Here is a 27921-nt window from a genome sequence, read left to right as displayed (position 1 = left end):
TGTAACTGAAAATTTTGGGACTCAATTTAAACGCTTTTTTAGTTTTACATTTAATTTAAATAACTTAATTTGAAAAATTGATGGATTAGAGACTACGAATTCTAAATTTTTCAATGCTGCACGGATACTTTTCATGGAGATTTATCAAAATTACAAAAAAAATAATCAAGAATAACTTGGAATCCATAATAATACTTAAGGATTATAATTAAGAAAATCATTAATAACAAAGCAATTAAATACTCCTTAACTATTGTAGTGCTATCAGATATACAACATTTTTCGTTTTTCCTTCGGCCGCGTAGACAAAAAGATCCGTGGGGTTACCAACTCGCTAGCAAGCAACATGCAGTTGTCCGTGTGAAAAGCATGGATTTTGCAAATAGACACCACACACTTGAAGCGATTGCCCTTGAGATTTGTTAATTGTCATAGCAAAAGCAATTCGTACGGGAAACTGCAAGCGTCTGAACTCGAAAGGAGTCTCGTTTGAATCCAGTGGGATACGTGGCAATAAATGGTCCTCTCTTTTGAATTTTCCACCAAAATTGTGGCTTCAATGACATTATTCATCAAGCGCTTGACTGCTAACCTAGTCCCATTGCAAAGTCTGGGTAGATTGATGTTTCGCAGGAATATGATAGGTACTCCGATTTTCAACGTTAGAACATGTGGCGGCATACCGGGTAAGTCAAGCGAATTGAGAAATTCAATGGGATAATTGACAACTTCATCTTGTTCCTTAACACTGTCTATGACCTTGTACGTTTTCGCCTGTCAGGTATCACATTCACAATATTTTCATTGATATAATTCACAACGAGATTTTTGGCCGCCATTATAGCACGATAGCTTACCCATTCACGATTGATGAATTTATCGGCGATGTCCGGAAACACACTCTTTATTAACTTATCTGGCGATGGGGCAACCGAACAGAAAGTCGATGGTAGAGCAATACACTTAGTGCTTTCATCAACTATCATTTTTCCGTCTCCGATGTCTAATAGCTGTTCTGCAAAACATTCAGCTAATGGGTCGTTCCGTAACTTAACTGGCATATTTTTTGTTAATGTTAACTTTGTAACATGTTGCCACAAATGCGATGATTTTAAACATGCATTGAGTTCGTCAGCGGCTGTTGATCGCTGTATGACTGGCAACGTTTGACGGAAATCACCAGACAAAAGTATTAGAGCACCACTGAAATGTTTGTTATTGCCTCTGATGTATTTGCGTGTTCGATCAAGTGCCTCCAAAGCCTTTATGTGAGACAGGGTGCGTTCATCCCATATGATAATTTTGCAAGATTGTAGTACTTTGGCCACTCCGGAATTTTTCTTAATGTTACATGTTGGCGATTCAATAGTATGCAAATTCCACGGCAACTTTAATGCCGAATATGCTATTCGAGCTCCTTCTATAAGTGTCGCTGCAATTCTCAATGATAACATCGCTAATGCAATATTATTTTGAGATCGTATCGTTGCCAAAATAATGATATAAGGAATGTTTTACTAGTTCCACCAGGCGCATCAAGAAACAAAACACCACCGTATTTGCTGGTAATAATCGTGTCCATAATGTTTTCATATACTACGCGTTGCTCCGGCATTAATCTGTGAATATTAGTTTCAACATTTAGAACCAATTCGTCAACACTGTAGTGCGTTTCTCTTCCCAAATCACGATCTTTTAAGATGCTCTCTATTCGATTAGGTACGAACATACCTAATTCTTTTAGTGACTTGTTAACAATCATCAAGCAAATATCATCAATCAAAATCAATGGCTGATTGTACATGCTCCAATTAAATCGAATTTCTTGATAATTATCACACAAATGGTGTGCAATATCCTCAATCATGAAATTCTTGTATTATTCCCACAGCTCTTTTGGGTTTGATGGAAAGCAGGTTGTCAATATTGTTGCAAAAAGCATGCGTAGTTGATGGGGGTGAGCAGTTATCAACGCGTCAGCAAGCGTGGTATCCCAGTGTGAATCATTTTCCAGGAGATTGAGTTGTTGGCATGCTTCTCGATATGTGGTACAAATATTACCATCAACAGTTTGCAAATTTTCAAATGATGTTGGACCACGCACATTTACCACTAGTAGCCGTAAGTAAAAGCACTCTACATTATTTGGATGGACAGTGTAAAGCCGTCCCAAAGCATCCGATGAATACAAATTTGAATACCCTTCCACCGGTTTGCCCTGCTTACGCCGCGCAAATTTTTTTTGTCGATACATTCCACGTATAACATCTTGTAACTTCAGAGTAAAGTAACGTCTTGGCAAATGGGTCGTCCATGCAGAGTTTGAAAAATGGTGTCAATGTTGTTTGGGGTGGTGAAAAAGCTTTGGATCGAGCATTATTTTCGGTGAAATAGACGCGTTGGCCGTTCTAGATGTAAAAACAAACTAATCACATGAAATTTAACTTCTAAAGCATGCGAACAAATGAATCCAATGTTGTCAAAATGGAAAAAAGTAACTTTAACGCCGATAACTCGCAACCGTTATGTCGGAGGTCCAAAATAATTAGCCTATGTTCACCGCAGGGCTTCAAAGTGTAGGTGTGCAAAATTTTAGACAAATCTGTCCGGTAGATCTCGAGTTAAGTTGGAACAAACAGACGAACAAACATTGATTTATATATGTATCATTATTTTTCATTATGGTAGGATGTAACGCCTTTATAGTGTAATCACTAATTACCGAGGAAAGCAGTCACCATGCAGACAATTACCCCGCTATACTCAACCATTACTAAACTCCTCAACAATGGGTATCGAAATAGAATGAAGGACTCTGAGATGAATGTAAGTTATGGTTGTTCAAACGAAAAAGAGACTTTTTAAAAATTTCTTCATGTAGTTGGTTGTTCTTGTTACTAGAAATAATAATTTTTCTTTGATTGATTGCTGATGTTTTTAATAATTTCAAGCATAAAATTTTGTGTATGAGTATCAGAGACTAGGTGAAACTAAAGACCTAATATATCTTTTGTTGTCTTTCTTAAGTGTTTTTAATAATGTGAGAACCTAATTAATATTATCCTATTAAATCAATACCATACTTTAGGGATCGTAGGGGAAAAAATTAAAATAAGTCAGTCAAAAAACAAATACAGAAATAAAAGAAGGATTAGTGTTTATTATTATGTCAATAATACGATAAAATGAAGTAATTTAGAAAATAATTTTAGTTATCAAAAATTAACAGAAAGGAGAACAATTTAACTTAGTAATCTGTTTTCCAAAAAAATTATCTATCCTCTACTTAAGCAAAAGACATTAATAAAAGAAAGTAAAATATAAGATTGAAACAAAAGCTTAAAAAATAAAATTACGGCACGTGTAATAATTAAGATAACATTTATAGTAATTATAATATTTTGTAGTAAATGAACTTTCTGATAATGGAATTTATGAAAAAGAATTTTTTACTACATGATTATTAAAAGCGATTTGCTTGGTTAATATCTGCATTGTATGCAGAGCTTTTTTGACTATATGAAAGAGATTGAGACTTCTGTTGCAACATAGAAAATGAAAATAAAAATTTTCATCTTTTTTTTTTTATTGAAAATACGAACAGTTTTTAATTGGCATTGATCACAAACTTTTAAAAAAGACACAAGTTTGTTGAAAACTATGCACCTATCGTAATCTTCTTATATATTAATTCGAATATAAATAGGTACATTTTGGTTTCGAAATAATATATATTTATTTATTTCAGAACAGAATATGACCGGAGTCGTGATGAACATAAATTATTTCACCCCGAAACCTTAAAAATAGAGTTTCAATTAATTATACGAATAACAGCAGATATAACAATGAATCGTTTTTTCTGAAAATGAGTTATTTTATCTTAAATAATAAAAAAAACAGCAAATAAATAATTATTTTTATCCTTTTTGTGGTAATAAACTATAAATTGTGTACACCGAATAAAGAATATTTAATGTCGGTCTGGTGAAAAAAAAACATCATCTTAAAGAAAATTTAGAATTTTAAATCATTAAATCGTTCTTAAGTGCATTGTTAAAATATAAATAAAAATTGAACTCTCTTAGCAAAATAAATAAATAAAATGGGTAAATATAAATGTAAACTCATTTTTAATTGAATAATATCAAGAAATTATCTGCGATGAAGTAATAGTAGTCTCATAAAAACCGTATTTTCTACCAATAAAACAATAAATATAATTTTAAAAAATAGGTAAATTAAAAAACTGTATTCAAGTAATAACATATGAGTGAATCGAATGAAAACTGTACCATGAAAATAATTATTACCACAAAAACTGAACATTGAATTATAAAATAAAATATGTTAATATGAGCAGAGTACAAAAATTTTAAGCTTTGCTAAATTCTTATGATTGCTTCAGAATAAAAGGTAATGAAATATTTATTACGGGCAATGTAAAATCAGTTAAGAATAAAAAATATACAATCCTTTACACGGATTGTATAAACGTTTTTTAGAAACATAAAAGAAAGAGATTTGAAAAAGTTATCTTTAAATCGGGATTAGTGAAATTTAAATGACGGAACTAAATTTTTATTCACTACAGAAAGTAGGTAATCTCCTAACAATTTTAATATGGATGAGATCGAGTATATTCAAGTCATATTTAACTTCTGGATTACTTTTGCATTTATACATTCTTGTTAATTTTTTAAAAATTATCTATATTAAAACACGCAAAAAATTGGAATCATATGTTTTAGTTACAATAATCACACCGTTCGTAATATAGATTTACCAAATTATTTTATACATACATATTACTTCCTTGTACGATATAAAGGAAGTATTGTGATCGCGAAAAAGTTTGGCTTCCAGATTTCATTGGAAACACCTATTTTGACCATTCCTGAGTCCATTTTGACTGGTTTCGGCGTGCCATATGTACGTACGTACGCACGTATGTATCTCGCATAACTCAAAAACGATTAGCCGTAGAATGTTGAAATTTTGGATTTAGAACTGTTGTACCATCTAGTTTTCAATCAACTGAACCAAAAGTGTACAGAAAAAAAACAAAATCCATAAAAAATTGGTTTTTGAACTTTTTCTTAACTGCAGTAATAAGCCCTCATTGAGATATTTTCAACGATATATCGTTCAACGATATAATAAATGGTATTTATTTCCATTGATTCCAGAGTTAGAGCCAAATGAAATTTTAATTAATGAATTATTTGGATCTTAGGGGAAGACACATCGGTTCGAATCAGACTTCATCTCCTTTTATTTAACTTTTTTTTTAATTTAAATATATTGATTTATTAATAATAATATTAACCTCTCATTATAAAAAAATACGATGAATAATATTTCAATAATAAAAAAAGTAGAAAAATTATCAGAAGTTTTTAATGAAATAAAATTTTATGTACTTTTCATTTAAAAAAAATAAAAGTGTAAATGTATTTTAATAGGCGTACAAATAACTCATGTGTTGTCTACATCAGATTTTTTTTATATTGATATTTATCAGACAAATGCCTTAGCCACAATTTTAATTTACGTTCAATATAATAAATACTCTATTCAGAATTCTAAACATGTAAGTAAAATAAATAGAAAGTTAATACTTTGTTGACAGCTTGTTGATGAAATCAAATAAAAATTAACCCTCTACTTTTCTTTTGTAAAAATGAAAAAAATGCTTAGTTATTCATTGCTTATTTTAATGAGTAAATATTTTAAGATTAAGTTACGACAAGCTGCAAGTAAAACAGAGGATGATATTCCTCATTCAACATTTTGAGGATTCAATAACAAATTTAGCTTCATAATAGGGTAACCTTTTTACTTTTAGTTTAAATTGATACTTTATTTTTCTTTGTTTAATTTTTTAGTTTGTTCGACAATATTTTTCTATTTAGGACCAAACAAAAATATGTTTTCTGATCTGAAATTGAGAAGCTGGCTAGAGTTATTTCAAAACGTAGGTTTTGAGAAAATGACCTTTGAAAGTTTATCAGTTTTAATTTTACAAACTAAAATTTATTATGATAATTTTAATTAAAAATTTCTATACAGTTTTGTTAACAATTCATATTATTTTGATGTAAATTAATTTTATTACTTTAATTTTAGATATTATAATAATCTTAATTTAATACTGCTTAATTTTGTTTTCTAATTTTGCAATTGCATATTGCACTTCGTTCATATCGATCATGAAACATGTACATTAAACATAATCTCCTTGCGAAAATAATTTATATTATTTATAAAAATGAAACACAATCGTCATTCTCATCATCATCATCATCATGTGGTATTCTGCCTGTTGGCAGGTTCCTGGCACTACTGCTGTCTCCATCTAATTCTGTTCCCTGCTTTTCTTTTCGTCCCATTATAAACTTCATTATCCTTTTTGCCATTTATTAATTTCAGCATTTTCTATCTTTACCTTCAACGGAGCCTTCAATAATTGTATTTATTATTATTATTCATTTTCCCCTAATTATATGACCGATCGAATTTTTTTTCCTCCTTCTGATAGTCACCAATATAGTTCATCTTCATTTATTGTTTTGAATACTTCTATATTATTTATTCTGTCAATCCATCTTATCTTCTCCATTTTCCTTCAGATCCACATCTCAGAAGCCTCGATCCTAATTTTTTCCTTTTTTCCCAGTGTCCTTGTTTCACTACCGTACAAAAGTATATTCAAAACATAACATTTCACCAATTTCTATCATAAGTTCAGATCCAAGTTGCTGCAGAGTAGGATTTTATTTCTAAAAAAAGGCTTATTTTACCAATTCTCGTTTTCATTTGTTTTTTACTCCTACAGCGTTCAGTTAGTACTGTCCGGAGACATCTGTACCTTTCTAATTGTTGAATTTCTCCTTCTGCTTTTACAAAATCCATATCTTCCCGGTCATTCACCTTCATAACTTCCGTTTTTCTCACATATATTATCATTCCAAATTCCTTCATCCCTATTTACAATGTTTTCATCATTCCTTGCAATATCGAAAACATGTATTGTGTTTAGCTAAACTTGTATTGTCTTTATCTAAAATCAGCAGATCGTCAACAAATCTGTCAAAATTTATATATGTATATTTATATATGTATATATATTGAAGAAATGATATCAAGTTGTTTACTTATGTTTCATTAATATTTACTTACCTTCTTTGAAATTCATTGTCATTTTCTTTCACTACTGACTAGCATACCTCATAATGACATATATTTGGATGGTCTATTTGAATTTTATTTTCACTGGTACTTTGAAAACATAAATGACCAATTTTTTAATAAGTATTCTGCATAAAAATTAAAATTTTTAAGAAAACTTCTCCAATCACAAATAATATTAATAGATTTTTGTGGATTTTCAATCAGGTCAAATTTTTTAATTTTTTGAGAATTTAACCCTAATGTACAATCATAAATACTATACTATCATATATACTATTCTCTCTTTTTCTGTTTAGCCTCCGGAACCACCGTAAGGTATTCCTTCAAATGATGATATATATGAATGTAAATGAAGTTTAGTCTTGTACAGTCTCAGGCAGACCATTCCTGAGATGTGTGGTTGATTGAAACCCAACCATCAAAGAACACCGATATCCACGATTTTTACCTTTACTAGGATTTGAATTTTAGAACTCTCGACTTCGAAATCAGGTGATTGGCGATGACGAGTTTAACCACTAGACCAATCCGGTGGGTCTCATTAAGATGACCCACCGTAAAAATGTATAGCCAAAAGAAAGCTTGTAAATCTGAAAATTCATATTTATTTTGGGAGTTATGTATTCCGCACAAAATCCAAATAAAGAAAATTACTGTAAAATTATTTTTAAATTGTTTTAAAATTTCGTTTTATACGATCTTAAAATCCAAAACTTGTGCGATGCATAACATACTCATAAATATGTAAACTATTTTTATCAATCTGCAAAACTAATTGAAACCAGATTTTTTTCATATGCAAAAATCAGATCTAGATTTTAAATCATATGCATTTATCACTTCCTGTTTTTCGAAACCTAAATAAGGAATGGGTACAATAGTGTTTGTGGTAGTTTAGTATTTCACTGTTAACATTTTAGTAACTGTTTATAAAACCATATTCTTGAATTATTTAAATAAAATGATTTAATTTAATAAGACAATTATTAAATCACTGTCCAAATAAGGATTATAAAAATAATCTTTCTAGATTATTTAAAAAAGAATGACTGTTACATTGAAGCCATGATTTTAAATGTTTAGAAATATTTCAACTATTTTCTTTCGTTTTACGCGCTCTATTTGTGTGTTTTCCTTTGGAATCTGTTAAAATTTATTGTAATCAATTTTATTTATATTTTTCATTTTACATATATGTACACCATAAAATACAGTTAGTTCATTCATTTAAATACTTTTTCTGAGTAATAACAGTTTCGCTATATTGTCCTTATTCCATCCAGCTCTTCAATTATTTTTCTGGAAAATTACAAGTTACTGTTAACACACAAATCAGAGAAACTAAAAAAAAAAAGGAGAAAAAAAGTATTATTCCTCTTCACCATGAATTATAATTTTAGAGACAAATATTTTAATAACATCACAATTATCCGTGAAACTTTACAATTCGGTCTAGAAATAAAAATGTATCCATTAATTTCTTGAAATGTGTTACAAATATATTCATTTGGTCAGTTCTAGTAAGGTTTTTCTATACTTTTATAGACAGATCCTACTTAAAAATAGTTAAGGCAAAATGACATTTCAGACGAGAAAAATTGCAAAAATTAGATAAGTAAAGTAAAATAAATAAAATTATTTCCCTCCGTAATAGTCTCGTTAAAAAAAAATCAATTATTTTTGTTAATTCTCTTTATCTAAAAGGAATAGGTAATTACAGATTGATTCCTGAGACAAGATCAAAAAGATGATAGATTTTATAATCAAACGCTAAATATAAGGCCAAAAGAGAAGCTTGATCAAGAAAGGAAAGACTGACTTAAGTAAAATTCGGAAATAGTAATCAAGGAATTAATGCTGAAGATAGAAAACGAGACGGTAGTTAAAATGGAAGGACTGGAATGGTTTAATGAGAACGCTAAGACTGGGAAGCTATGGTTTTTTTTAGCGATCTGATGATCATCCAGTAGCTTAGTGGTTAGATTACATTAATGCAGAACGGAGGACAGTAATTGTACCTAAACAATATTGAGTTTAGCGACATAGTTCTGCCAAACAGAAGGCTACCTGAGGGTCGCATTACATTATAGAATTAGAAGGCATAACTACGGTCCGCATGTCAGTTTACAAATTTAGAAGCCGATATATGAATTTCGTAAAATAAGGGACGTTATAAACAAAATTTCATTAAGACTTTTCTACAGTTTGGTTCAATCCTTGTTGTAACACGCATTATCACATGGGGAGTGGCATCTGATTCGGTATTACACCATACATTAAGTGGTAAAATTAAAAAATTTAAAAACCCCACGAAGCTGTTTTGAAGAAACACATGTACTGCAGCGACCCCTGGCGGCCTATAACCGTAAAACATGTCTAAGAACCAGCTATGAAGTGATATACCTATGTAAAAATTATGCAAAAGCCGCATCAAAATCGGTCCAATTGTGTTTGAGGAAAATGCTAACAGACATATACACAAACACACCACACACACACACACACACACACACACACACACACACACACACACTAACTCTTACACCAAACCCCGTATAACGCCTCCGTTCCGTCTTGGGTAAATTAGGGTCAATTAGGGAAGTTAATAAACACAGGAAATAATGAATTACACACACTATACGTCAAAAACCTGTGTTATCAATTAGTAAAAAATATTGATAGATTTTCTAAACTGTTACAGCAAGTTTATAATACTAGACATAAACTGAATAATACCGTTAAAACACCTAGGTATTTTGATACTATGTTCACAGATGGTATAGGGGATTCCGCATGTGAACATGATTCCAGACCATCTCAGCGCTCCCACTTTAGAACGCAAAGGAAATTGGTTATTGAGTGAGTCATACTGTACGGCAGGAAGTTTCATCATTCATCGCTGGTTAAATAACATAATTGGTGGTATTTACGAACGTATTAGTAGTTTTATCTAATTTTTATAATATGCATTTTTGTTACATTAATGTACACAAAATCAGCTGTTATTGAGAGAATAAGATGTGTTTATTTTAGGTGATTTTTAAAAAATAGAATTGTGTATTCTTACTTTGTGCGAGATTTTTGTGAGTGATTTTTGTGGATAAAAGGTAACTTACAACGATTTACAAGATATAATTAATTATATTTAAAGTGCTTTTAATTATAATCGGGCTTCAGTCCCAATAACCTCGAGGTTAGTATGGATTCTGTTCTAGCTGATATGATCGACGATGGGACGTCTGATTGTCGAGGTTATCAGATAACATCAATAAAACGTGGTCCATTAATGTCGTCGAATAGAGATCCCAGACGGGGTAGCTCGTAGAAAACTAATTAGAGATGACATGAACAATTTATCCGGAAAGTCAAGCGATAACGACAATGTAATTATGGAATCCCAACTTACTTCTAATCAGTAGAGAATCATACATACGCCTAGAAAAAATGCAATTCATAATCCTAGCAATGGTGGATTACCCACATAAAATAGATTTAGTAGCCATCCATTACAGGATACGCATATTACAAACCAAACGGAACCCGTCAAGCCCCCACCTATTGTACTTTACAGGATAAATGATGTGCTAAGGTTATAAGAACTAATAGAAACGGTCCTGTGTAAGCGAGATTACAAAATTCGACTGATAGTAGGTAAACAACTTAAAATAATTTCTAAAGATATTGAAGCGAACAAGAAAATCTTAGATATAGTTCAAGAACGTGGTTTAATAGGTGATACCTTTGATAGAAAAGACCAACGACTGAACGCGAAGTATAGGAAACTGATACGGAGAAACTCACATCTCACGTTGTCCAATAAAGTTCTGATTTACTAAGTTATACTATGACCATTTTGGACTTATGGCGTGGAGTTGTGGTCAACAGCAAGTAATAGTAACGTAGATATCATACAACGCTTCCAAAACAAGGTAACGAGAACAATTGCAGAGGCACCAGAGTTCACACGGATTGATGAATATCTTGAGCTTCTGACGGTTCATGAGGTTGTGAGATAGCGCAGTGTTAAATACCAACAACGACTAGAAAATCATGTCAACCACTTAGCGATCAATCTAACAACAGGGACGTCCGAAGGTTGAAACATCTCCATGTGCTTCAACTTACGGGCTACTATTTATTTGTTTATTCGTTTTTATTTGTTAATATTTTGTTTTTATAGACTATGAAGTGTTGGCAGAAATATTTTTTCTAATTAACTTTAAGATTACGGCTTACTGATAAGTGTTATTATGAAGTGACTTATTGTGGGAGTTCCTTAAGAACTCCCAATTAAGGAGGCGATTGAAAATATACTGGTTGTGGAAAAAAAATTATATTTATTTACCATTTTAGTTGTTTTTTTATATTAGGATTAATTTATTTATCTTTCTGCATTATTATTTTTGCACTCAGATCTGTATGAGAAAATAGAATTTAATTTTCAACGAATATAATACTGAAGAATCATACAAAATTCTAACAGCTCCTTATGATGCCTGAAATCTTCTTATTGCTGAAATTCTCTTTAAAATCATATTTTTACGTTAGACATTTTTCATTTTTTCTCTGTTTTACATTCAAGAGTGAATATTTACGTAAGTTTTTGCTAACTTCATTCATTATTTGATTTGCATTTTCAGAAGTAAGATTATAATATTTTTACCATATGGTCTTTTTTTATTCCTTTTATAGTTATTATTTTATTTTATACATTTTTTGTATGCCAGATCTTGCTACTTAAACCTGAGTCCTATGCGACAAACGAAGAGGGAATTTAAATATTAATAAGTTATAATATAATGTTAATATTAATGTATTTTGTCATTTAAAAACATCGCAGTGATGTTACCGTATATTTTTGTGTATATCGTATATCTTAAGTATCCTATACTTAATTATATAATTAACATAAGTTTATTTACATGTATCTAGTAAGAGAAAGTTCAAAAGATAAGTGCAAAGGAAAGTGATAAGCATGTGAGTAACTGTTGTCACCTTTCCTGTTTGTCTTTTTAAGTAAAAAGGACTGAAGAAGTTTATTTTAATTTACTTTTTAAACTGTAGCAGAACGAAAAGTTAAACGCATCGTTATCTTCTATATATATATAAATGAATGTTTGTTTGTCCCGTATGCATTCCTATACCATTCGTACAATTACGATGAAACTTAGGTGAGTTGTTGTGCTCACGCCCGCGAAGGACTCTGAACTAGTTTGGACCGTCTAGGTGGCACTGGGGTTGAAATATTTGAAATATTGTATTTATGGTCTGATTTGGCTCCTATTCAGAATATATATTAGTTACGTGAAAATAAAAACATTTGCAATAATTATACCTGCTAGGTGGCGCCGGTGTCGAGATATTTACGAAAAATATTTACAGACTTTCTTCTTCTATATGCATATGTATATATAAAAGGGGCAATTTCGTATGTATGTCCACTATGGACTAAATAAAAAACTCCTGGAACGATTTACGTGCGGGAAAAAGTAAAAAAGAGAAAAGGAGAAAAATGAAAAGCGGGAAAATGGGAAATGGGATAGGGTGGAAAAAGGGAAAAGAAAAAAGGAAAGGAAAAAAGGGAAAACAGAAAAGATGAAAATGGGAAAATGGAAATGGGTGAAATGGAAAAAGGGAAAAGGGAAAGAGGAAAAAATAAAAATGGAGAAAAGGATAAAGGGAAAAAGTGAAAGGTTAAATTTTGGTTAAGTTCCGTAATGTTCTGTTTTTATTGTTTTATCAAACTTTCAATTGTGTTATTTAATCTATATTTATAAATATATATATATATATATATACTGAAATTTAGCAGTAGTGAGGCATTGCCGGCTGTCCTAGTTAAATATATAACCTATTTTTTAACGTATGATGTTACTGTATTTCACTTTAATAATATATAGTATAAAATAACTATTATTGTATGCAATTTCAATCCATTTAATTAACTGGAGAATTATACTTTTCGTAATGAATTTAATTGACTCGCGTACATACTAAGATAAATTTAGTATGTTTAGTACGCATTATACAGAGCAAAAGGTATAATAAAATAACAATTAATAGTATGAACCTTTGCTTTTTGGAAGGAGATAATTCAGATTTAAACACTTAAATCTTAACTTAAAAATATGATACAGGTTAGTGGTATTGATGATAGTGATAATTGAAGAATTATGAACATGCTTCCTGATATCAATTTTAAATTATACCAGTTTATTTTCTTGGTAACATGTATTTAATAAAATAATATACAAAAAAATATTGTACAACCTTTGCTTAATATATAAATCTCAATATTTTACCTTTTTAGTTCGGTTATTGCTGTCTCGGTACAAAAAATTACACACGTTACACTCTCATTGGATCGTATAATGTATGCAGTAACTACTCAAAAAAATTGTAATAATAATTATTTGATTTTTAATGGTGAGATTGTTTAGAGTAAAGGACTTTACGGTTAAAATTATTGTTTAATCGTTATTCTATTTCATTAATTTATTAACTGTTCATCAATTTTATTTTAATTTGTTTTTGTGAATCTGCTTATTAATTTTCATTAATTCTTGCACGTTCCAAACAAAATTCGTACGGAATCCTGTAATTAAAATTTCTTTAAATTCTCTTCACAAATAAGCTTATTTAATGTTCTTGAATGTAAAAAAAAATTAACTTTGAATTAAGAAAAAATCTGCCATTATTTTGATTTTTGCAACAATAATTTGCACTTCGAAAAAATCTGGAGATGCAGTGGTACATATTCGAAATTTGGGTGTGTATTCGGGTAAATACACATCCATATTAGTCTATGAGGACAATATTTAAAAAAATTTGTACCATAACCTGTTCTTCGGAAAAATTCGGGACTTTTAAACTTTACGTTTTATTTCTTTGGCTTGGTAAGTTCAAAAGAACAATTCTTACCTATAAAAAAATACCTGTAAATTAAACTAAATTTATATAGTCAGATATATTTAAAATTCGATCTGTAAGTAAAATCCATGAATATTATCAGATATATAGGTGTTGCTCTTCGCATGATTCTTTTGATTAATCTTTCCATTACTTTTCTGATCTTCCAATTCTAATTTTCCATCATTTTTGTGGGATACGACGCAGTTTATCTAACGCCTCTCTTTTAAAGAAGTTTAAGAAGAAAATGTAAAAATTATATCGGTTTGGAGTAGGACACCGTGGTGAGAGTAACAGACTAATATTACTTGTACCGTACAATATATTCGTTGCTCAAAATCGTAAAATTGTCTTAATATTCTCTTCACTTACGGCGCATATTAATTTTAATCGGTTACAGTTTTTATTTAAAAAAACGATTATTTAAGAAAACTCACGTTGTAGAACTCATTAGTCTTTTCATTTCAAAGTCCTTTAGGTTTTTATGATCTTCAATTTGTTACACGAGAATAGTATCTTACAACCTACTGCAGATCTTTTATCAGAATTATAAACGCTTTTATGCTTTGCCTCAAAACGGGTATTTAAGGTATAAATTTCTTAATCGCTTGATAAATTAGATCTTTCAAAATAAAAATTATTGATAACTAATTATATTACTAAATTCACTTAGTACACGTAGTTACTATAATAAGTGTAAGTGAAGAAATAACACACACTTGTCATTTTTCAGCTCTTTTCATCTCTCATACTAGTTTTCAACCTCTTTTATTTTAAATTAATATTAAAAAAATGGTTTTCTTTTCTAAATATCATATCTCCATGCTAAATTCAGATTTTAGCTATTTTGCAAATAAGAAAATTAATAATGATTGAAGTAAATGAAGGCTTTCTTAAGTATCAGTTTGGATCGCTTTTTTACCAGAAAACACAAAAGCCAGGTTTCGAGTTTCCAGCTCTCTTGAAATCTGTTTTTATTCATTAATTTGTCAAACATAAATTAGGCTCACTTTTTTTAAGAACGTCTTTAAGAAAATATGTGTTAAATTTTAGAATTCTAACTAACCGGGAAATTAGAGAACGTATACATACGTAGAAAGACAATAAGAAGATTGGTATAGAGGCAGTAATGGATTACTATGTTTTATTTTTAAGTAAGTATTGTTTTTAACGACTAATTTTTTCCATTAACCATACAAGCGCAAAACGTTTTATTATGATCAGCTGAAATACTAAATATTGAGATAATTATTAGTTCAGGCTGAGGTAACTGCATAAACAGTCAAGACGTATCAGTCGGAAGACTGTACGATAGCAAATCTGATATCAACTTTCAGGTATAAGCATTAGACTTTTGAGGAGAAGAGTAATAGTCGTTACAAAGTACATGGGGAATTACTGATCCCTTCACTGGCATGTTAAAAGGTAATAATAATTGCATTAGCTGCTAATTTATAATAATTTCTCTTTCTAAAAAAAAAAAAAAATACTATATAAATGGCACTTCGTAAAAATCAGGCCGTAATAAAAAATTATCTATTTAAAAAGACGTTAGTAAGAAAACAGTAGACGTCTAAAATTAACTAATGCAATCATCAGTTTCTTCATTTGTTATTTCTTCTAATGTTTTTTTTTCTCAGATAGTTTATCTTTGTTATATTGAGTTATCTGTCCTATTATTTTTTCTCTGAGTGTTTTTATTTTATTCAGTAATCTGTGTTTCTAGGCTGTGTTTTATTTTTTCTGTTTCATTGTTTCTTATGCTTCCTTTTTCATGTATAGTTTTGTAGCTGTTAGGACGACTGTGTAGATTATACGTTGCAATTATTTATTGTTGTATAACTTTAATTCTTCTTTTATATTTTTATATTGTATTATACGCTTGACTGTTGCAGCTTCTTGATCATCGGTAAGAATAGCCCCTTATTAAACTCATTAGCCTTAATTCTATATAGATTAGGTCAAATTTTTTCTCCTACTTCTTGCACTCGTTGAAAATTTTTATCCTGCTTAATAATCATTTGAATGTTTATTTTCTTTCTGGTTCTCTTCAGTCCTGTTTCATTCCAGTTCTACTGGACAAACTGAAGTCAAAAAATTGACACCGTTAAATTAAATTATTTTTGGGAATAGGTTCCGCTTTACGTTTTTAAAAATTGCATTGTTATTAATATATTGAAAAACATTATTTTAAGTTTATATTGAAATACTACTAATCTATTTAGAGACATATTAAATAAATGATAAAATATAAGAGAAAAGGGTTAAATTTTATCACGAGTATGTACCTACTTAAGCTGTAACTTATCTTTACTTTCTACTATCTACCTAATTTACCGTTAATGAATCTTTAATTGTGATGCGACCCAGAAGTTTGGAGTTTAATTACCATTTTCTAAACTCATTCTTTTAGTATCATTTTAGTAAACTCATCCTATTTTTAGCATTAAAAAGTTAATTTTCGTTATAGATAAATCACCAAGGCGGTTGGTTTTAAATTTTTATTTTTGTTTTTACTTGATATTAAAAATGATACGTTCTTGCTGTGAATGAATTTTAATAAAAAAAAAACAAATACGTAAAATTTCCCACATGTATTAGAAAGTTTTGTAAAGTTTTTATCTATAAGGCCACTTTTAATGATGAGAAGCAAATAATGTCAATTTGTAAATCTTTTGTATCAGGAAGGAAAGTTAAATAATCGATACATACATTATTAAAAAATTCAACTGGATCTGGTTTTAAATAATTTTTCATCGATAAAATGTTAAGCAGGCTTGTAAAAATTACCGCGTAAATTCATCATTGTCTTACAGATTCAATGGATACACAGAAACAACTAATATAAACGAGTTGACAAAATAATAGTCAGTGTGAAAGAATATGTCAAGTTTTTGCGCGTTAATATTTCATAGTCATTACCTCAAAAGGTCAAGGCGGTTCAACAGTTTATAACGAAGAAAGGCGAAGAGTACCCCTATACACTTCGTAATATGAAACTTTTAATAATGATTAAAATAATAATGTTAAATGTTGTTTATTTAAACAGGAGGCAGACATACCTATCCTGGTTATTTAATACGTAACAGCGTAGTATTCAACATAACAACTAAGAACAAGGAACAACCCTGCGTTGTGTATCACTGAGTGTTTCAATAAAACTTTATAATGAACTTTGTAATTAGATTCAAAGTCGGTGCCTCCGCTAGCGCTACGACATTCTCGCTCTGTTTTCTCCCTCCTACTTTCTCACTTCACTTGCTTTACAACTTAAAACAGATGACGCTGTAATACGGTCTGACATATCCTTCTGTTCTGCCCTTTTAATCGGCTGTTCCTGTCTTGTGAAACATAACTTTGACCACAGAAACTGTACCCTACCTAGGCGTATCACGTCGTGAAATATATTATAGCTATTATTCAAAACATACAACCGATAAATTTTAGTTATTGTGGAGTTATAACTTTAAGAACAATAGCAAGAATAACGATAAAGTAATAATAATAACAATAATAAATTTACTACTGTTATTATTATGATGGATTTGTACTACGTAACCCAGATAAATAAACTTCATTTTAAATGGCAGATTTGTACTGATTCCAAGGTAATAAAAGGTATTCGCATCATTCTGAGACTACTGACAGCGAACGTCCCTAAATATGGTCATTTTGTAATGGATTAAATAAATAATATTTATTTTGATTTCTAATTTTTCTTTTCTAAATAAAATTATTATTGCAATCATTTTAAGGTTAAATGAAATTGAAATGTGACAATGATTATAAATAAACGGAGTAATATAATGAATAGCGTCAAAGTTGTAAGTTAATTATAGTAAGAAATTATAATGCAAAGCAGAATACTAATATTCCTGAATTTAACAAAACAATTTTCTTACAGATTATTTTGGCTAATACATTTTCAGTAATATCGTTTATTTTTTTAAATAACTTTTTATAAACTTTCGTACGAAAATATTGCGATTGGTCAGTGTTATTAATAATAACAAACAGCTTCTCAGAAAGAGGACGAAATATACTCAAACATCTAATTTATTACAAGTTATTACTCCTACTTGTTTCTAATTTTTCTTAGCACTACCACTGTAAGTTTGGAGTAATATTTTTATTTAAGATTTCATAATAAATTAGTTATTTCTATTATATTTAACTGTTTATAGTTTGACAAATTTATTTTTCTACATAAGCTTAGTCCTAAATCTAGGTAGAGGAAAGATACTTGGAAATCACATCATCTCCCGAACTTCAGGAAATATTTGGAATGTAATAAATACTAAAGTTTTTTACGAAAATTAACAAAATATATGCGAAGTATTTCTAACTATAAATAAATTAGTTTGTCTAGAGTAATATTAATGCAAATTCCTATAGCATTCAGATAGACTATGATTCACAATTGTCTTTCAGTCATATCTTTTGTACCACAATTAATCATTATCCTTACTGTATTATGTTCAATAGAGAGGTTGTACATGAAATCAGGTGCTATATTTTCACTCATTTTTTTACGTTATTTGTTTTGTCGGAATTTTTTCTGTTGAAACGTGATTGACATTGTATGAATGCAATCAATAATAAGAAATCCACTACAAAACGTATGTTAAATATATATATAACATATGTTTTGTTTTTAATAAAATATACATATATATATATATATATATATATATATATATATATATATATATATATAATATATACATATATATATATACATACATGTACATGTATATATGTATATTTATAACAGCTTAAAATATTGCACACAATTTTGCAATGTAAAATATATTACAATAAATGTCTTTTAAAAGTAAAAATAAATAAAATGATTTAAATCCCTAGAGAACTTCAAATTTAAAGTTAAATTAACTGTTATTAGTTTTCAGTTAAAGAAAAGGAACCCGAAGTAATACTTTAGGAATTTTGAAAACAGCATTGTTATATGATGAAAATAATTTCTACGCATTAATATAACCTTTACTTTAGATTTAATACGTTAATGATAAAATTAGAAATTCTGTTTTGGTTGACATGCTATTATTGTGTATATGGTAATGTTAGTGAGGAAGTAATTTACTTTTCTCATTTCCGATGTCACTGTTAGCTTACATTGAATTATTTCTCTTTTGTGAATTAGTTATAACCACTTTACGTAAGAGAATACGTAAGAGGAATGCCTGGCTTGTATTCTCAGTTACACTGAAAACCGACATTTTCTGAGAGTTTTATGTTTTTAAAAGAGCAATTATCTACAGTATTAAATTATCATTAGATAATCAATCTCACTATAAATAGTGTATATGAGAGCAACTGGTAATTTGGTAGCAAGTTTCTAAACTAATACCGATTTTTGTTTAAATTGGTCGGTTCTGTAAAACCTTGTCATTGCATTGATATGATATTCTTGCAACCAACAATTCAATTAGAACAGGCGATGTTGAAGTGGGGTTTTATTACAACAGATAAGAACTGATTTTTATTTTGAAAAATTTTTAAATTGCTGAAAAATGTGAGATTAATTATTTCTTGAAATAAAAACTTAAGAAATATAAATACATTTTTTTTATTATTTATTTTTTTATAAAAATCGTATAAACAATTATTGAGATATTCATATTTAAATAATTAAGAAAATATAGATAGAAATATATTTTTAATAATTTTATTAAAATTACTTACAACCGATAAAAATAGGAAATAAAAATATTCTTTTCATAACGATAGCTGAATTTTATTAGGTCTAGGTCTGAAATATTTACTTACAAGGTAATTAAAACTAATTTAAAGAAAGAATTTAAACAATATCAGTTACATACATTTCGTAAATTTACAGTGACCAACATGGTAAAACTTACATTTCTGCAAATGTTTGTCATCGTACTCACACACGTTCGATTTCTCCTATATCCAAAGGAAACAGAAAAAAATACTGGCACATAAAATGTGTCAGTATTTTCACTAGTATTTCACTTATTAAAAATGCCATCAAAAAAATTGGTATAAAAGGCGTTAATAACATATTAACTCATTAATGCACATACTAGATGACACTTAACCAAAGTTAAAATTTTGAGAATAAGTTACCCAGATTATTTGGCTGAAAATCCATTCAGAAACGAAGCTTTCCCATTTTTTCCATTAAAGTTCCTCTTTATAATTCTTAAGTTTTCTTTAATACCATATAGGTAACCGTTGTGATGCATATAAAATCTTAGTATGGAGAGCGAATAAATATCAAAATGAAGTAAGAGCGTCGCTGTCCACAGTTAATATAATAGTTATTTCCACAGTTGGAAACCTTTTACATTCTTAACGTTTAGTTCGCTATTTAACTTCATTTAAAACTGGGGTAATTTGCACATCAATTCAGTAATCCTAAGGAAGCTTGAGAAATGATGATTTTCATGTTAGAAATAATTGAAATGAATTAGTAGGAAATACTTCTTAAGTGAGCTTTCAAAGGTAATAGAAATGCAGAGATAATTAATGTAGGTCTACCATATTTAAACTTGTATAAACTATAATTTTTTTCGACTAGTTTTGCTATTTGAGAAATTGTAAGCTAAATTACCTTTACTGCACATTGTGCCACTGTATTCAGACTAGTATCTTCATCCTAAAAAAGTTGTCTACTTATATGATTTACTTTGACAATACCAAAGTACTTTAAGAAAGTGATTTTAGACTAAATTGTCTAAAAATAAATTGTAATAAATGAATGAACGATTTTCTTAAAATGCAAAATTTCTTCGCTCTATTACTAGCACAACGTTATAGTTGGATGAAGGTTGTATATTGTTCAAAAGTATTTTGTAATTTATGTTTAGATAATTCCAGCGTGAGTGTTTTATGGTGTGATAAATATCTTAATCAATTTTATTCTTCTGTAGAGAAAGTACCTCCAATAAAAGAGTTAATTGCTTTATATAGACCCTGGTAAGTCGCTTTTGAGCAGTACTGCTATCTGAAGCGAAAGTAACAAACAATCCCAAGAAAAACACCAATAATATTTAGATTCAAATTAAAACAACTGAACTTTCATTTGAATTTGAACATGGCTGTATTTTAAAAAGAAAAACTACTAAAATAACCATTTTGTAATGGGACTTGCAAATGTAACGTGTTGATGATTATATATAAATATATATATTTTTTCTTTCATTCATAAGAAATTTAATATTTAACGGAGATTGCAATATTAATAAATGAATATTTCAATATGTTAATTTGAAATGTTCTCTAAATAAAACCTTTCAAAACGCATACATAAATCTTAAATAATTTTTATCTTCTATCTTTTGTTCTTGTGCACAAAATACAAGCAATATATTTTCATTCCACACAACCATATATTTATTTATTTTAGTACCGTAACAATTTATTTTGCATATAGATCCACCTAAATATTTTTTCAGATTCCGTATTTCTTTCTTCATGAAAACTGGTGCTGCTGCAGCAGTAAAAAATTGTAATTCATTTCATTTATATGCAATTCAATTCTGTTAATGTGTAGATGGTGTACACTTTTATTAAATGAGTTTTTACTTACTATAAAAAATTATATTGTAGAAGATGGTATGTTATACTTTTATACTAAATGAACGTTCAGAAAATTAAATCATTTTAATAGAGCACCCGTTAATACCGTACACTTTGATATGAAAATGTAATGTGAAATAAATATAAATAGTTTTTTTATAATTTCTTTCTAGTCTTATATTCTAGGAAATGCAAAAAAATCTTTGTCATTTCAGCCCTAATAAAAACTTTACCTGTAAAGAAAATATTCATCGAAGTACTTAATAAAATGAATTTAAAGATAGACATGAATGTAGGTGGTACGTTTTTGTGCATGTCTACATATATGGCAGATATGCATCGATTTCGCCATAGTGAATTTCGTTTTAAATTAATAATGCTGGCTAAATGTTAATATTTCTAAAGTTTCTTTCATTATAGACACCTATAATTTCCCTTATAATATATTTTAACTTTTAAAATTATTAAGGAATGGATCTAAATTTCTTAAAACAAATAATTAATTTATTAAAAGTCAAAACCATGAATCTAATCAGTAATTAATGGAAAAAGGAACTGAATTTACTTTTATCTTACCATAACTGACCTATAATTCAATTATTAATTATCTTGCAGAATATTTAACCAAGATATAGTTTTTATTAGCTTAGTTAATTTATTTATATGACAAAAACTGGCTGACTGATGGATAGAAAAAAAGTTGTACCCCATGAACAAAGCCTTGACAGACCGAGGCTCGAATTCAGAAAGTATATAAATAATAATAATAATGTACGGTAACGGCTAAAGAAACTTCTAGTAATAAAAAGTACAGAATAAAAAAGAGAGGGAAAAATTAAGAAGGAAATCGACAAACAGATTGAAAAAGAACAATCAAGAAGAAATTACCAAAGAAATTCTTTCTACAATAGTGAAGACGGTTCGAACAATACAGATCATACAGATCATGCCTGAACGGACAAAAGGGTAGGTTGGCTGTTGTTACTACAAGTCAAGCCCTAGTATATATAGATCCGGAAATATAAATACTGCCGAAAACCAGCCTGTGATGAATGCGACAACATTGTCAGAGAGCATTAGAAGTGACTGTGCGGTGACAGTCGAGGTACGAGCGTAGAGTGTGTCACAAGTATTCTTTGTTGGGATAATGTTCTTGTCTGCATTTTATGTACAGGAAGTTGTTTGGAGAGTCTGTTGTAAATAGCGGACAAGGTGACATATTTCAATGATAAAAATGTGTGCTAGTTGCCTAATAATTAGAAAATTATTACAAGCAAATAAATCTTCTATAAAGTTAATTTTTGATTTTGTGTTTTTTACCTTACTTATGATTGTAATGTTATCATTTCTAATTCTGTATTAATTTTTATTAGCAAATGTAAAGTTTATATTAAAATCTGAATTGTATTTTGCAATTTAGAATTGACTTATTTTACACATGAAATTTATTTAAGAGTAAATATATTGTATTTTTGATAAATTTTATGTGCGTCTTCTTTCAATATCCTTGTAGACTCTCTAAAACGCGAACGTACTTATACCTCAAATTAAAGAAATAATTAAAATTTGCAGGTATAAGATCAAATTTTACCTATTTAAATATTTGCATTTTTATGAACTTAGTTTTTGAAATTGTCGACTATTTAAAATAAATCAGAGTCAGTTTTTGTTTTTAAGTATCTATTGCAGTCTATAGATTCGCTTTTTTCATGATTTATATAGATTCGTTCAGCAAGCTAGATATTGGTGCAATTTTAAAATTTCTACGTTTTTACTTACGCGTAGGTAATTCATTTTAATAATGGTACAAATACAAAATCTAATAAAAAGAATACAAAATCTAATAAAAAGAATACAAAATGTATTTAAATAGAAAATGTAATAAAATAACAAAACTAAAACAAATGTATGCTACGTGTACACATGCTACGTAAGTACACTACCTACTATCAAAGCAATACCCATTCATAAAACTAAAATCAGAACAGACACTTTCACGTTCTTACCGTATACATTTTCCACCTGATATTTATATTCGGTTAACTCAAAGCAGCTGGTTTGCGCTTGCTCTCTGATAGTAGTCCCACCATCGAACCAATTTATTCCTGTTGGGATGTCTTAATGTGACCTCCTTAGCAAGTGTATATCTGTTATTGTAATTCATAAGATAAATAGGGGAAAAAATTCATAAGATGAATAGTAGCGTCTCGGCTTTTCATCCGGATGTCTCGGGTTTGAATCCCGGTCAGGCATGGCATTTTCACACGCTACAAAACATTCATCTCATCCCCTGAAGCCATATCTAACGGTGGTCTCGGAGGTTAAAAAGAAAAAAATTCATAAGATGAGTGACGGTTTTAATTATGATATCCGATGAACTTGTTTAAAAAAAACACCGATAACCTGTGACATTAAACTTTCTTTACAAATTGATTAATAAGGTGATGGATCTAAAGAGGCTGATACTGATGGATGTACTTCTTTATTTGGTCATGTAGCTTATATGATTATTCTGTGCCAAAAAATTAACACTTTACTGACGAAATTATTTCCTTACTAATTTATTTAAATCACTTCGCGATATTTCCATCCTCTACTTGTGATTTGATTCTGTAAATTCATTCAAACATTATTAGACATTCACACTCACATCCTACAATTTCATACGTACACGCGCAAATCTCTGTCAATCAATTTTAAAGTAGAGGAAGCGATATCTTTTGCTCCAATTCTAGCTGTATTGTGAAAATTCCTAATGGCAAGCATAAATTTCTTAGTAGAATGAGAATATCGATCTAGTTAATTAAAGTCCTTTGCTAAAAACTCTATTACATGATCAGATCAGTGCACATAATTGTAATACTCGATTATGAGATTCACATACACAGATACAAGATGGTATGATTTTGCTTTATCATTGAAATACGTGGAGTAGAATGTATACGGAAATCTTATCTTAAAAATATAAAATTATTATGTCAGTATTAATTAAGTAAAAACTGTAAAATGAGATTAAAAATCGAACCCTGTAATTACTTTGTAAGCCTCCTAAGGAACGCTGACTAATAGGCAATTAAGTTGTGTGTAAATTATAATGAGCAGAATAATTACAATATGGCAATATTCAGCAAAATTCTTGGTTAATTGGACTGAAATCAATACTTATTCGCTGTTTATCTTCTCGACTAGTATAATGAATTAGGTGACTTATTCCATTTCAGACGTGAATGATTTAACATTTATTAAAAATATTCTAGTGTAAGAGCAAAACTAATTATCCTTCTCGACCATTTGAGTTCGTCATGAAATAGAATTTTTTCTTGCTATTGAGAAGTATTCTAAATTAATTTAACTCTTGATATTTTTGAAATTTTTTTCACTCAATTTATCACTCACAAAAAAATTACTTAAAATACAAAGTATGGAAGAAACCTAATCCGATGATTTATTAATTAAGGAAATTATGTTACTGTGAGCAGTACGTTTAATATTCTATAGTTTAATATAAAATATAGGGAAAAAATAAGGATTAAAACAAAACCAACAACTTTTTAGGAGAGAACTATTTTTTTATTATTGTTTATAGTACTTTCACACATTTTCAAGCGATTCCTAGTAATATCATTTAAACTTTTCCTTTTACTCATAGAAGAGAGTAATTTTATATCCGTCGTAGTAAAGTAACAAATACATTTAAAAATATGTTTATGACTGACAGATTTGCAATTGCGTGTGCAATTTTCAGTAGGTTTATATTACAGGAAGGAAATCTGACTTTTTGAGAGTAATGTAGTTAGCAATTTTAAATTTTAGATAGAAGTAGTTTCATGTATTCATAACTGAGAAAAATTTATGAACATTCATGTAGAGATGTAAAAGTGTCCGTATGAACGTGGATCGATAATGTCAACTTTAAATTTGTAGAATGTATCTAAGAAAAATTGTTTAAATCTTGGTTACCTAAAATTTTATTTTGGTTAAATTTCTAGCGAATTAGTTATTGCTTTGTGTAACATTGAATAGAATGATAAATAATTCAATAGAAGAAAATCGGCAATAAAAGAAACGCTTTTTTATAAAAAAATTGAAACCAATATATTATTTATACCATAAATTTAAATATGAGGTGTTTTAAGGATTTTGTTAAGGTAAATTTAATTTTTTTTTAATTCTAAAGGTGTGGAAATAAAAGTAATTTTTGTACGTACTGCTTTTTCTGGGCAATTAAGTTTTCTGTTAACAAAATTTCCTACACCGGAACAGTTTATCAGGGGGTCTATGAGTAGAATCGAAAATAATATTTTCATGTGTATTCTGAACCGTTACATAAATCAAAATGGCGATGATAAATGTGATATCTTATTTTATATCGATACAGCTATTTTGGATTTATAGCACTACAGATTCATTTTGTAACTACAATAATAAATATGTAAATCCTGACAAAACTATTATCTCTTTCGCACAGGGTAACCATAACAATAAATAATTAATAATGAATTTTATGAAATCTACTATTATTATTAAATTTCAAAAGCTACCTGAAAATACGAAGAATTTAAATTTCGAATTCCCCCCACTTAAAGACTCACTTTTAAATCTTTGAAGTTAGTTGTTTTATACTAATTTTCTTTTTAAAACAAGTTGTGTCACTTAGATCTTTTGAGTTTTAGATTTAAACAAATATTTAAACGTACTAATAAAATAAAATTGAACCTATTCCTTTTTTTGTTCTAAAGTAACTAATTTTTAATGCCCAAAATTTGAGAAACCTGGAAATTTGACGTACTGTTGAAAAGTAAGTGTTCCCGGCAAGAATATGAGTGACGTTGATTTTCAACGAGTATATTTACAATATATTTTTTCTACAAAATTTTTAAATATCATTAAAAAAGCAGACAATGGTTTGGTTATTCTTTCAGGATTACACACATTAATTATTCACAAGTTCTTTTAAAAGTTTGTTTTTAATGAAAACTAAAAACTTTCAGAACTAATTACATCTTGAATACTTTTTAAAAAGTTTGGTTAATTGCTACCTTTGTTTGTCTTTCAATCAAAGTAAATCTACTGTTTAAATATTTTATTTTATTTTTTTTTTTTTAAGTTAAAAACATTTACTTTTTTGTTTGTTTTTTTTTCTGTTTTATAAAAAATGGAAGAACACTCTTTGTCTCTTTGTTTCAAGATCTAATAAATTTATCAAAATTTTCTCTCTAAATAACATGAAGAAAAGCCCTTTTAATTAGATTATTCGCAAAAAATAATTTTAGTAAATAATTAAATTTTTAGCTTTTTTTTTTCAGAAAATTAAAAACATTCACGTTTGTTGCACATGCATGTAACACTAATATTATGCCATCCATAACTCAGTTCGTAGTTAATCACAGAAAATATATAAACAATCACAAACACAGTAATGATGTGCGTACACATACACAAACACTTACGAACTATAGAAAATATGATACGCTACAGAGTCCGCATTCCATAGTGTACACTTTTTCATAGCGTATTAAAAGAATTTTCTAGTCTACTCATAAACCTATTTTGAAAGTTATCGTACACTTTGAAATATGTATTTATTTTTATTCAAATAATATTTATGCTCGTATAAAACGGTAATACGTCGACGGCTTCTTAGGTCGTTACTCGGTCACAATCAATCTTAAAAATCCCCACGAAGACTTGGATAAATATCCCCACGAAGACTTGGAGAAAAGAGTTGTACAAATTTATAAGATAATTATTTATACAGGTTGACTTTATCGTCTACTATTGAATGATTGTTCATCAGTCAGAGGCATTTCATAAATACCCTTCGTGATATGTATTTAAGCAACGAATATATATCCATTTTCTTAATACTGTAGGGAAAATTTATGTTGCATCTAATCACAGATTCTTCATAATAGCTTAACTTTCATTAAACATAGTTACTGTCAAATGTAAATCTAATTATAAAATAAATAATGAAAGTGTAATTATATAAACCAATTATTGGAGAATTCATTTTGTAGCACTTTAGAGTAAATATAACACAAATCTGGCAGTATTTGTCAAATCAGGGAAATGAATAAACTGCTATATATATTTTTTTTTTTTTCGGAGGAAGTAAGGTGGAAATGCATTTAAGTTCGGAGTGCTGGATTTGCACTGGTGGTCTTATCAAACGACCATCAGCAGACTACCACCTAAACCCACTCACCATTCTACCAGGACTTGGCCAAGAATCCTATTACACATAACTTCTGG

At 29.0% G+C, this 27921-nt stretch overlaps 2 protein-coding genes across 3 annotated transcripts in view; both read right to left on the bottom strand.

The window, feature by feature from the left end:
• LOC142327909 (putative fatty acyl-CoA reductase CG5065) overlaps nt 1–27921 on the bottom strand; it is a 242697-nt gene that overhangs the window by 195038 nt on the left and 19738 nt on the right. The window lies entirely within an intron of this gene.
• On the bottom strand, nt 753–1454 carry LOC142317750 (uncharacterized). Its single transcript, XM_075354298.1, has one exon. The coding sequence runs from the start codon at nt 1452–1454 to the stop codon at nt 753–755; it is 702 nt and encodes a 233-aa protein (XP_075210413.1).

This window comes from Lycorma delicatula, chromosome 1 (assembly GCF_047948215.1).
Source record: "Lycorma delicatula isolate Av1 chromosome 1, ASM4794821v1, whole genome shotgun sequence".
NCBI lineage: Eukaryota > Metazoa > Arthropoda > Insecta > Hemiptera > Fulgoridae > Lycorma > Lycorma delicatula.
This window is presented reverse-complemented; position numbering and strand designations above follow the sequence as displayed.